This window comes from Mesoplodon mirus (genome assembly GCF_964341445.2).
Source record: "Mesoplodon mirus genome assembly, chromosome: 7".
NCBI classification, from domain to species: domain Eukaryota; kingdom Metazoa; phylum Chordata; class Mammalia; order Artiodactyla; family Ziphiidae; genus Mesoplodon; species Mesoplodon mirus.
Genome location: NC_138983.1, coordinates 71,044,555 through 71,057,448, shown reverse-complemented (window position 1 = coordinate 71,057,448; position 12,894 = coordinate 71,044,555). Strand labels below are relative to the sequence as shown.

At 49.1% G+C, this 12,894-nt stretch overlaps 1 protein-coding gene across 3 annotated transcripts; it reads right to left on the bottom strand.

Annotated features, from left to right (window-relative positions):
* Positions 1–106: 106 nt before the first annotated feature.
* TMEM86A (transmembrane protein 86A) lies at positions 107–4,535 on the bottom strand. Of its 3 annotated transcripts, XM_082628248.1 has the most exons (4): positions 4,378–4,535; positions 2,453–2,520; positions 1,992–2,256; positions 107–1,609 (listed from the first exon to the last, which is right to left on the bottom strand). In XM_082628248.1, exons 2-4 carry the CDS (start codon positions 2,510–2,512, stop codon positions 1,173–1,175), a joined length of 762 nt encoding a protein of 253 aa, XP_082484374.1. In that variant the 5' UTR covers positions 2,513–2,520; positions 4,378–4,535; the 3' UTR covers positions 107–1,172. The 3 variants fall into 3 exon arrangements, with proteins under 3 accessions (XP_082484374.1, XP_082484375.1, XP_082484373.1); XM_082628249.1 differs by lacking the exon at positions 2,453–2,520; XM_082628247.1 differs by lacking the exon at positions 4,378–4,535 and having other exon boundaries at positions 2,453–2,598.
* Between the last annotated feature and the right edge of the window lie 8,359 nt (positions 4,536–12,894).

Genomic DNA, 12,894 nt, shown 5'->3' with positions numbered 1-12,894 from the left:
CTGTGAGGACATCCAGGGCCCCTGGCGCCATGCCCCACACCCCCACCTCTCCAAGACAGGCACGTGCCACACAGGCAGACAAGCAGAGCAGCCAACAGCCCTTGGGTATTTTTTATTTTTTTTCACACGAGCAATAGGATGGAGTTGTCCCATCCTTGCTCCCCTTGCATTGAATGTGCCTCGGGTCTTATGACCCTAGAGTGTCACTGGAGCCCCCTCCTCTCACTCCCAGTGCAGAAGGGGCAAGGAGGAAGGACCTGAGAGTGGGTGTGTATGTGGGGGGCGTCCCAGCTCTCTGAGCCAGGCTCAGCAACCCCTCAGCAGCTCCCTGAGGCCCTCTCCCTAAAAGACGTTGACACACAGCAGGTCAGAGACAGCTGGCAGAGTAAGACATAGATAGACTGGGAGACAGACTACACACACAAGACTCACATACAGACGCACACACAGGCTGGCCCCTTCCTTTGGCGTGGTTCACCCTAGCCCTGGGGATAGGGTCTGAGGGTGGTGGTGTGGGGCCTGAGTTCTGGGATGGCCTTTGAGAGATAGGACCAACTTGAACCCTTGGTACCCCAAACTCCCAGGCCAAAGTAGTCCCCAATCTTGCCTACCTGGATAGACACCCCTTCACCTTCCCACCCAACACTTAGAGATTAAGATTGTTCAAGTAACAAGGATAGATGTGGGAAAGGGAGACTCCACCCCATCCAATCTTCCCAACTAGCGGCCTGTGAAAGGGGCTTCAAGCCCTGGATGTGGGTCATCTCAGCACAGACTCTTCCCCTCCTCCCTCAACTCTGTGCAAATCAGAAAGACTGGAAGTGGGTGAGTTAGACTCTTCCACCTAGTAGAAGTAGGGGAGGTTAAGAGGATGAGCACCATGGCCCTCCAGAGGGGCTCTGACAGTCTGGATGGGGTAGAGGTGGGGAGATATCTTCTTCTGGCTCCAGCAAGGAGCATCAAGCTGGCTCTTTTTCGTTCTCAGCATTGTCCTGGACCACTAGCTCTGCTAGAAAGATCCTTTTGCTGCTTATCCCCTCAAACTGGTGCATTTCACAGGTGGTACCTGCTGCCCCAGGCTGGTACTTCAGCCATCCTGATCCAGCTCTTGCAGCTTCCCAGGTTCTGGACCCCAGCGCCAGAGAAGAGAGGGGTGACCAGAACCTGGCCCCTCATTTGGCCTTTCTCAGTCTGTAGTCTTCCACTGGCTCCCGGCTCTCGACAGCTGACAGGGCGATGAGCATCTGGGCGGTGTAGTAGGTGGACATGATGAGGGCCCGCGAGTAGGGCACAGGAAAGCAGAACTTGTTGAGGGCAATGGTCAGGTCTGAGACAATAAAAAGCAGTGCCCCGCTGCCTGCCGCCAGCTCAGTCCAGCGCCAGGCAGTCCCAACCAGCTGCAGCCCTGCCACAGCACGCCAGCCCATGAAGCTGATAAGGGCCATATAGACCCCCACCAGGTAGGTGAAGGCACCTGTGAGGCATGGGTAGAGGAGGGCGTAGCTCAGGCCTGACAGTACTGCCATCACCAGACCTGTCCGAAGAGCCAGTGGCCGCATGCCAAAGGCCGAGGCATAGAACATGTGGGTCACAGCAAACATCAGCAGACCTAAAAGTGAGAGGGGGTGATGGGATGTTGAAGGCAAGCTCAGGTGAATAATGAGTGACAGGAGGTGGGGTAAGAGTAGAGTGCTTGGGATAACCCAGGAGCTTTCTTTTGAGAGTAACAGGGGTGGGAAGAAATCCATGAAGGCAAAGATACCCTCCCCAACTCTCCTGTGGCACTCCAGAACTGGTCACCATATCACCGGCAGGGTCATCCTCCAACAGGGGCCCCAACAGTCTTTGGCCACAGGACCCCTCAAATTCCCCATATTCTTGTTTAAAAAAAACAAAAACAAAAAACCTCCCTTTCCCAAATCCTTGGCCCCCCAGGGTCCTCTAGCCCCCAACCCCAGGATTCCTCCCAGGTAGCTACTGTGATGACTGACCGTGCACAAAGTAGCCCTGGTCCTGCCAGATGAGGAAGGCATCACCTAGAGCAGAGAAGACGAGCCCCACAAAGATGCGGGTAGCACTGGGGTGGGCCAGCAGGAATCCCAGGCCGTGGGCCAGAAGGAAGAGCCAGAGGCAGAAGATGGGCAGGCACTTGATGAGGGCGCTGACCCACGACGGGCTGGATGAGGGCAGCCAGAGCACAAAATACACACAAGTGGCTTTGAAGAAGGGCACCAGCTTGGGTCCCTCACTCTTCACCTGGAGGACATAGGACAAGGGCAGCACTCAGAGCGTGGGAGCTCAGAAGCCCAAAGCGGGGCTCAGAGCCAGCACCCTCAGCCCAGGCATCCACCCCAAAGACAGGCCCACCGCCCAAGCAGAGAGGACTGACACACAGAAACCCAGTTTGGCCTGCCCCAAGCAGCCAGCAGAGTATGAACAAGCCCATCATTACCCTGAGGCTTAATTGATTTGGAAGAGAAAGGGCTCCACTGTCCCTGCTAGTTGCATCCATTCTTGGCCCTGGGGCAGGACCAGAATAGTCACTCACTGCGCAGAAAACAGACTTTGCAATAGTGTCCCGTCCTGCAGCCCGATGCTTCTCCCTTCCTGCCCCCTCCCTCTCCTTCCCCAAAGCCCCTTTAGCCTCTCTCTGCCAGCATCAGCCCCCAGCTGTCTGGAATAGAGTGGAGTCAGCAGGAAATCACAGAGACGCCACAACTGGCCAACTCGTGATCCTCAGCAGTAGGGCCAGGACACAGGCCCAGCGACACCAGGTGAGCGCCAGGAATGTGTGAGGATGGGCACCGTCAACCATCTCAGCCCCCACAGGCTCTCTCCCTTGCCAGTCTGCAAACTCAGCCTCCACTCCAGCTGCCCCAGCCTCAAGGTACCATCAAGGGCAAGGAGAGGAGACAGGGATGCTGCCTAGATAAATGGACCTATGAGTCAGGAGCAAGAAAACTGTCCCTGAAATACCAGCAATCTCAGGAATTGGGGGGTTGGAGAGGGTGTCAGTCAGCCTCATTTTCCAGAGAACAACAGCAACTCAAGGCCCATCAGAAAGAGAGGCAGGAAGGGGAGGGAGAGGTTCTCTTCCCAGCTTTTGATCAGAAGCCAGCAGTCAGGCTGGGAGGAGATGAGGAACTGAGAGGGGGAAGTTAGAGCAGCTGACTTGGTCTCAGCCGGATTAGGGGGGAGGGCAGCTAAAGAAAGGTTGTGTCCAAGGCCATGCAGGCACCAGGGGGCTGCTGCGGATATTCTGAATCTGTGATCCCCTGAAGCTCCTTTTCCTGGGCCTCTGGTACCAGGGCTCTGAGAGTGATTCAGAGCAGCTGAGGTTTCCGGTATACTCATGCTCTGCCCACAGTGATAGGCCTCTGGCTGGGTGAGCCGCCCAGCACAGGGCTCTGGGTACACACTCAGACTCTCAGACCTTCAGTCCCTGGTTACCTGGGACTGAACAGGCTGTGATGAAGGAGGTTGGCAAGAGGCAGATGGTGGGGTCCAGGGTCTAAGCCTGCCCTGGCTCTGCCAGGGGTGAGAGCAGTGAGAAGAGATGACTAAGTTCCTTCCTATGGAGATTCCCCCATGCAGGCTGGTCAGGGCAGGGACACGGGCAGAGGAGGGGACAGCTTATCCTCACAGTCCCCAGATCTCCCCAGCCCCCACCTGCCAGCCCTTGGAAGCATCTACTCCACACGCCTCCCCCAGCCCCATATTTCCTAGAAGGAGAAACAGCAGTAGCAGCTGGGGAGGTTTTGATAGTCAGAGAGAACCCAGCACTAGAAGGAGGAGGGGGGCGGGGGAGAGACAAAGGTTGAGGTGAGAAAGTCTGAACAAGGGGTGTCAATAGAGAACGACCTCTTTTCCTCCAGCGCGTTATCAAGGCTGTTTAGACTCAGAGGCGTGCCCTGCACCGCCCCAGACTTCTCTATAAGATGAGGAAAGGGAGGAAACAAATTTGGAACAGGATTCCCAGGAAGTCCCAGTCACCTTCCTGCTCTCCCCCGCCCTCTCCCACGCCTCGCTCTGGTCTGCCCACGCAGAAGCTTGCGGATCGCTGCCGTCCCCTTCCTCTCCCAGGCAGCGATCCAGCCGACCCGCGCCAGACACACAGCGATCAACAAAGTCACGCTTCCGAGTCACGTGCCCACTGTTTTCCTCCCTCCCTCCGACCCGCGGGGGGCGCGCGGAGGAGGGGCGCAGAGGTTTGGGATGCGGCGGCCCGTGACAGCGCCGACTCCCGCCTGGGGACGCGGGCCGCCGCGGGATCCCTGCCCTTCCTCGGCCCCCGGCTGCTTGGCCTCCCGCAGCCCAGTCCCCAGGCCGGTGGGCTCTGGCCGCGCCGGACACTGGCTCGCTCGCTCACACACTCACCACAGTGACCGGGGACACCATGGCGGAGGCGGCGGCCGCAGCAGCTGGCAGGCTGCAGCTGCCAGGACGCGCCCGCAGCCAGGTGAGGAGGCGACGACGTAACAAAGCCCCAGTGATGGACAATACCTCCCGCGCGCCGGGCGCTGAGGGTTCTGTCTGCGATCCCCACGACGTCACTGCAGACACGGCCAATGAGCAGGCTGGAGTCGGCTGTGGGGGGGGCGGCGGGAGGAGTGAGGGTGGCTGGTGAGGCGGGCTAGACCCCGCCCACCACCCACCCACACTCCCACACCCTCACACCCACACACCGGGCCGCTACTGCCCAGGGTAGAGAGGCTTGCCTATCCCTGGTGGCTGGAGGCGGGGCCATTAGGTCCTGCCCCTCTGGGAATTAGTGCCAAGGCATCCTGGAAAGTAACCGTGACCCCAGGCCCTGGGTGAGGACGGAGATTGGCCGAGAGACAAACACATTCTTGCTCTGGTCACATGGCTACACACATTTTTTCTCATAACCCGGGGATAAAAGGCAAAGACAGATTCCCTTCAGCCTTTAAACATGCAGTCTGCACGGACACAGTTACAGTTAGACCCACAGCCTTCACTGTGTACAGACCCACATCCAAATGGACCCACGATGGTTAGCAGACGTACAACTTTCAACATGAAAAGAGACATGTAGCAGCCCGTAGACCCATACACACGCACAAACACACTCAGGATCACAATTACTCTTAGGCATCAAACAAGTACATGGACACAAAATGGACAACCGCAGATGGACGGACACACATCCTTCAAGGTAAAAAGAGACACATATATAGGCATGCAGCATCCTATAGACCCATGATAAACCCAGTTACTCAATTGCCGTTAGGCACACACTTCTCACAACTCAGAGACAACTGTAACACACACAAGAACACACCAGGAATGATAGATAGGCAGACCTGAGCATACTTAAGGACCCAAAGGAGTGTGAACTAACCCCACCAAAAATGCAACTTAAGCAGATTAATGTTGATGTCACACAGACTAAAAGTACACAGGCACATTTGGAACCAAGCATGTTCAGAATCATGGGAATTACATGATGCTGGGGTTTAAAAACTTCAGTAAGATATAGATTCTGGGAATTCCCTGGTGGTACAGTGGTTAGGACTCCTCACTCTCACTGCCATGGCCCGGGTTCAATCCCTGATCAGGGAACTAAGATTCCATAGGCCGCGTGGCGCAGCCAAAAGAAAAAAATATATGTAGGTTCTGTCCTCACGGAGTTCTGTTCAGGCAGGCAAGTAAACAGTAATTATGGAGTGTGGCAATTGAAATAATTGAGGCATGAAGATATGTCTCCTGTGACATCAAAAAGATGTCAGAATCATTCAGCCTGCCTGGAGGAGCTGAGAAAACTGGGGCTAAATCTACAAAGATGAGTTCGTCTTCACTGAGTAGACACTAATGGAAATGATGTTCTAGGTGCCAACTAAAAATTGTCACTTGCCTTCTGCCTCTACAAAGTCACTAGCCACTGCAGTCACTGACCTTCAACACACCGTGAAAGAAGTTCTGGGTGGAGATCAGGAATGAGGTCCTCTGTGCTCTGGGAAAAACTGGCAGAACAGGCCTTCGGATAGTTAGATATTTTCAGAAGATTTTATGAGCCCAATTGCTTGCATCCCTCATATCTAGAAAAGCACTAAAATCATTAACAAAGACATCTGCTCCTTGTGACTAGCAACAACTTTCTCGTGACTCGCAGAAACCCTCTGCCCAAATGTGTGCTTGATTGCACGTATGTCCCTTCACTAAAATCATATATAATACTGCCCCCCCCCATATCTTCGGAGCAGTTCCTCAGAGCTATCTGAGACGCTGTCTCCCAGGCTATATTCCTCATTTTCCCCACATATAACTTAACTCACAACTCTCACGTTGTGCATTTTTTTTCAGTCAACATAGGACGGAGGGAACTGCATATGTACATAGAAGCACAAGAGACACACTGAATACAGGGAAATGCCTGTAGTCCTGGAGTGAGCTGGGGGGTGAAAAAGGTGAACCTGGAGAAGTAAGAATGTGCCAGGTCAGAAAGGATCTGAATGTTCTGCTAGGGAGTTTGGACTTGACATAGTAGATGACTGGAAGCCAGTTGCCTTCTGTTCCTTAAAAAAAAAAAAAAAAAATCAGTTTCTCTGATCGTTTTCAGTTCTTACACACCAGACACATGGAGGATACACAGAAATGGTGACCAACCATCATTCTGGGCTTGCCTTGCTTCCTCTTGTGGGGCTTTTTCTCACCAGTAGCCTCCTCCATCTCTGACCGCTGTGATTTTGCCCTGGGATATATTCTGCTCGCTGGGTTTGCCCCACTTGGCATTGTAATCCATTGTTTACCTGATTCCTGACCTGCTGCTGAATCTCAGCTAATTTCTACATGTCTGTTCCAGATCCCCAGAACACTTCTAACCAACCCTCAGGGCCACCCCACCCCATCCCACCCGTGCCCCACTTGGAGATCTGGGGAGGAAAATCAGACAATGGTGAATAAATACTAAGGAGGGTGTGACGAGTTTAGATGTTCTGATAGCAATGCAGGGGGAGTGAGTTGGTGAGTTGTTAGAAGTGAGCTGAATGTGTGTGCCAAGTGGAGGCGTTTGGGAGGAGCTGGATACACATCTGGAGCTCAGGACCAAGGTGACACATCTTCACTCCTGACTGTGTGCTCCAACAGCTTATGGTCTGCTTTGAGGCTCCATTCTCCCAACCCCAGCCCAGGGCATTCCTGCAGGTCTCTCCTGCTCTCTCTGCTTACAGGAGTCCACTTAGGGGTACCAAATCCCAGTGTAATCCATCTTCTGAAGACATTGGTTCCAGAATGCCTCTGTCCTGCTGGACCCCTCCTGGGCCAGGCAGGTGAGCCCTAGAGTAGCTGATGTAGCCTGGGATGCAGGGTCTGCTCCTGGAGCCTTTAGGAAAAGGACAAAGATTTTAACAAAACTCTCCAGACCCTCCATTAGGGCTAAATTTTTTTTTTTTTTTTTTTTTTTTTTTGGCTGTGTTGGGTCTTCGTTTCTGTGCGAGGGCTTTCTCTAGTTGCGGCGAGCGGGGGCCACTCTTCATCGCGGTGCGTGGGCCTCTCACTGTCCCGGCCTCTCTTGTTGTGGAGCACAGGCTCCAGACGCGCAGGCTCAGTAGTTGTGGCTCACGGGCCTAGTTGCTCCGCGGCATGTGGGATCCTCCCAGACCAGGGCTCGAACCTGTGTCCCCTGCATTGGCAGGCAGATTCTCAACCACTGCGCCACCAGGGAAGCCCCAAGGGCTAAATATTAATGCTGTCTTGAGATAATTTGTGGGTCAGTGTCCCTAAGGACATTCTGGGCTCTTTGTTTGGCTTCTGGGCTTGGGGCCGACACACATGGGTTCTTACTCCTCTTTCCTTTCCTTTGTTTACTGACAGGGGCATCATTATTAGACCTTAGACATAAGCAGATTTCTCTAACTGTAATACTGCCAAATCAAGGGTCTCCTAATGGAGTTCAATAACAGGGTTGTCTCAGGAGGGTTTCATAATTTTTGTGGGGTGTATGGGATTAGATGACCTCCAACACCCAAATGTGGTTACTGCTGATTTAAATAAAATCCCCCTTCTATCTCCTGAGCCTGTTTCCTTGGCTCTCGCTGCAGCAAGTGGAGATGGGCTGTGTAGTTGTGGCGCACAGGTTCCAGGGTGCATGGGCTCTGTAGTTTGCGGTACGCAGGCTCCATAGTTGAGGCGTGCAAGCTCAGTAGTTGCGGCGTTCGGGCTTAGTTGCCCTGCGGCGTGTGGGATCTTATTTCCCTGACCAGGGATCGAACCCACGTCCTCTGAATTGTAAGGTGGATTCTTTACCACTGGACCACCAGGGAAGTCCCGCTGTGTCATTCTTTTAAAAGTTGTGCACTGTCCCCTTCCCTCCTGTTTCAAGGGTACTTAGCTTTGCCTAGGAAAGAATTAAGCCATAGTAAAATGAAAGCATAGATACACATTCCATAGGCAGAACGTGGTCCATTTCAGAAGGTGAGAGCCACCCCGAAACATGGGGTGGTAAGTTTTTATGGGCTGGGTAAATTCGTAGGCTAACAAGTGGGAGGATTATTCCGACTATTTGGGGGAAGGGGCAGGGATTTCCAGGAACTGGGCCACTGCCCACTTTTTGGCCTTTTATGGTCAGTCTTGGAACTGTCACGGGCACCTGTGGGTGAGTTATTTAGCATGCTAATGCATTACTATGAGCATATAATGAGGTTCAAGGTCTACTGGAAGTCAAATCTTCTGCCATCTTGGGCCTACTTGGTTCTAACCAGTTTATGTTGTATCCTCAGCAGCTGTGTCACTCTTTTAATGGTTGTGCCCTGCCTGCTTCCCTCCTGAATCAGTTGGATCTTTCTGAACTTCAATTTCCTTTGAAGTGAGGAAACCAGTAGTCTTCGTAGAGAGTTTTTGTGGGGATTCAGCTTACATATAAGGCAGCTGATACTTATAAAGTACTCGGTAAATAGTGCTTTCCTTTGAGGAAACTTAAATTCAGAGTGGGCATTTATCTGCCTGGTATGACTTAGGCACAGTCTTTTCTGAAGATAAGTGGGATTTTGGAGCGCATCGAAATCATCTGGGAAGCTTGCTAAGCATACAGGTGTTAGCCCAGGTCGTTCTGTCTCAGTAGCTTTAGAGTGTGGCCCTGGCATTTATTTTAACAAGCTCACCAAGCAATTCATATGCGTACTGAAGTTTGAGAACTTCTGTTCTAGATAACCCTTCATTCAGTAAGTATGAGCTAGATGCCAGGCAAAAACAAAGAAGAAAACAATGTATTTTTTGAAAGGCTAGTGCCTAGCACAGACCTGGCACTGATGAGCACTTATTAAATAGTTATCAAATGAAAGCCTTCAAGGAGGTGCATCCTATTGGGGATATGAGCAGATAAATCAGTTAGTAGCCACAAGAACTTGTAAGGAAAGTGGGCACCAAAGAAAGAGTAGCCAAAGGGTAACTAATGCTGTCTGCAGAGGGAGGTGTCTGAAAAGGCTTCCTAGGGGAAGGGTATCTGACAGCTTGAAGAATAGTCTGGGTTTACCAGCCAGATTAGTGGCTGTGTGCAAAGAACGTGACTAGGTATGTCTGGAGCATAGGTACTGGGGGAATGCTGGGAAATGAAGCAGGAAGAGATGTGTGTTTGGAGACTAGACTGTGATGGATCTGCTCTACTAGGGAGTTTCAACTTTAGGACGTTGGGGAGTCATACAGGTGATGGGGGTGAACAAACAGATTTTCACTGTAGAAAGCTCATTTTAGCAGTCATCAGTATGGAGTACAGGATGGCACAGTCAATACTGGAGGCAAGGAGAGTGGTTAGGAAGCTGTTGCAGTAGTCCGTGAGAAATCTGGAAAAGATCCAAACTGCAGAAGTGACATTAGAGTGTAGACAGAGGCTTTTTATGTAGTCCTTTCCCATATTGGAATTCTGTCATGCCACTGTGGTCTTTTACAAAGGTTAGGGAGAAAATCTGTCTATGAGGCTATTAAAAAGAACCTTCTTTGATTGTGAAAGTAACACACATTCATTATGAAAAAATTGGAAAATAGAGAAAAGCATAAATAATAGGAATCACCTATAATGCCACAGTCCAGAGATAATCACAGCTGAGTGTTTTGGTATATTTCCTTCCAATTGTTTTACATGCATATTTCAAGTTTTAAAATATAAATTCACCATAATTTATTTAATTTTCCCATATCGTTGAATATGTACAATTTTTCCCTACTATAAATAATGCTATAATGAACATGCTCCACATAAATCTTTGCCCACATCTTTGATTATTTTCTTAGGGAAGATTTTTAGAAGTAGGATGATTAAACCAAAGGAAATTATTATATTTATGATTCACAAACATCATTCCAGATTAATTGCCAAATTACTCTCCAAAACAGCTTCTGCTTTTGTGATAGCTATGAACCACATTAGTTCATCTGGGAAATAAACTTGTAAATTCTTTACTTAAGCATGATATAAAGATCTGTTTCTATTAACTTCCGAGAAGCTCTACTTCCTGTATTAATAATAACAAATGTTTTCTTGTGTTTGCTATATACCAGATGCTGTACTGGGTGCTGTGTGCATATATAAATATATATATATATATTTTTTTTTAAATAATTCAGATTATTTATTTATTTGTTGTTGGTTTTTTTTTTTTTTTTTTTTTTTTGGCTGCCCCGCGTGGCTTGCAGGGTCTTAGTTCCCCAACGAGAGATGGAACCCATGCCCGTTGCAGTGGAAGCGTGGAGTCCTAACCACTGGACCGCCAGGGAATTTCCTCACTATATATTTTTTAATTCTTACAATATCTTTATGATACAGGCACTATTTTTGTCTCCATGAGGAACTTGAGGCTCAGAGAGGCTAAGAGACTTGACCTAGGTCACATATGAGGAAACAGAAATGATAAACCCCCAAAATTCTTTAATCAGCATTGGCCAGAAATTATATTGAAGCCAGAAGCCACAAGCCTTAGTTCCCCATTTAATGAGGAATCTTGAAAAGAATAAGTTGACTGTTGACACAGGTGCTTGGAGACAAAGTTTTTAGCTGGCCTTACATCTTGGGTAGATAATGAAAAGAATAGAGAATATTTACATCCCAGTTATAAAATTTATGTTAAATCTATATTTACTTATAGCCTGTCATTATAAAGTTGAGCTTCTAAGTTTGTTTACTAAGAGGCAAAGAACTTCCTTGTGATATGACACATTGGTTTTCACGGTTTCCAGGGATTGCTGGCTAACAACCTTGAGACCATAAGTTTTTTTTTGTTTTTTTTTTTGCGATACGCGGGTCTCTCACTGTTGTGGCCTCTCCCGTTGCGGAGCACAGGCTCCAGACGCGCAGGCCCAGAGGCCATGGCTCATGGGCCCAGCCGCTCTGCGGCATGTGGGATCTTCCTGGACCGGGGCACGAACCCGTGTCCCCTGCATCGGCAGGCGGACTCTCAACGACTGCGCCACCAGGGAAGCCCCATAAATATTTTTTATAGGAAATTACTTCTGTTTAAATGTTTTTTGTATGAAATTAGGTTGTTTACTCAAGATTGTTTACCGGGCTTATCATAAGACACTGTCCTCATTTGTCAACTTGTGATAATTAACTCCCTATGACTTCCTTGACTTAATTAAGTCAATTTACTAGCAAAGGTGACTGAACTTGTTTGTTGGACAACACCGTGACCACCGCCTTTGATATTTGTTCTTTTAGAGATGTCACCTCGATTTACAATTATGAGCACAATTAATGAGACTATTTGATTACTTTTTCCCCTACCAGATTAGAAGTTCCATAAGAGATGAGACCATGCCTGTTTCTGGCCATTATTGTGTCACCAGTGTTTAACACAGAGCCTGACACATAGTAGGTGCTCAATACATATTTGGCAAATAAATGAATGATGTCTGATTAAACATGCCATATAGCCTGTAGGGATCTCACTGAGGGAGGAGAGCTAGAAATGATGAAGAGGGAGAACTAGAAGGACTGGATATTGTGGCCACAGGAAAAAAAAGTCCACTGGTAATGAGACAGTTAAAGGGCTAACAAGAATGTAGATGATTATACAGTAAAGCAATGGCTCTCAAACCGTATTCCTGCAGAACTTCGGTGGTTCCTTAATGTTCTGTGAGCTGGCCTGAACATGGCTTTGTACCACTTAAAAAAAATAATCCTAGGCTTGTTCTCAATTTTAATTTTCTCAACCTTAAGTTTTAATTTCATGTATTTTTCTTAATTTTTTGATACCTGCCGTCCCTTATCTATATGAAGACCTAGTGTATTGTGGCATGTTATATAACATATAGTCAGCAAAAATTTAATATAAAATGCTTCATAAAGTCCACAAATAAGATGACAGCCTATTTGAAAATACCTGGGGAAAAGAGTTGCAGATGGCAGGATTTGTTTTGAGGTAGCAGGGGCTGGGAGACCCCACACTAAAGCTTCAAGGCACCTTAGAACTGTGTTGGGGAGGTTGCCCAGATATAATGTTGTCCCGGTAATGTCTGCATCTGACCAGAGGAGAAAAGCCAGCTCTTTTGGTGACCATCTTGTCCCACCAGCCTGAGCTAAGCTTCTAGTTAATTAAATCCAAAATATTTTCTTCCATCCTTTGACTTTGTAATTTTTTGCATCTAAATTTAGGACTTGGTATTTTTCCTATTATGTTTTATCTCTGTTGATTCTTGTCCATGGCAGCTTTGTGGATCCAGATTCTGGCAGTAAGTTCCATAGGTCCTGTCCATCCTCTCTGCTGTGGACTGAATTGTACCCCTCTTCAAATATAAAAGCCCTAACCCCCAGTATGACGGTATTTGGAGATAGGGCTTTGGGGAGGTAATTAGGGTTAGAGGAGGTCACTGTGGGTGAGGCTCTCTTGATGGGATTAGTGCCCCTATAAGAAGAGACACCAGAGAGTGTGCCCTCGCCCTCGC

What these genes read in the sequence shown, in the direction of transcription:
- TMEM86A (XM_082628248.1), bottom strand. Translation starts at nt 2,512, where the DNA reads ATGGATGCAACTAGCAGGGACAGTGGAGCCCTTTCTCTTCCAAATCAA. An exon ending in CAAATCAATTAAGCCTCAGG is followed by an intron (nt 2,257 to 2,452) that starts GTAATGATGGGC and finishes TATGTCCTCCAG; the next exon opens with GTGAAGAGTGAGGGACCCAA. An exon ending in CCAGGGCTACTTTGTGCACG is followed by an intron (nt 1,610 to 1,991) that starts GTCAGTCATCAC and finishes TCTCACTTTTAG; the next exon opens with GTCTGCTGATGTTTGCTGTG.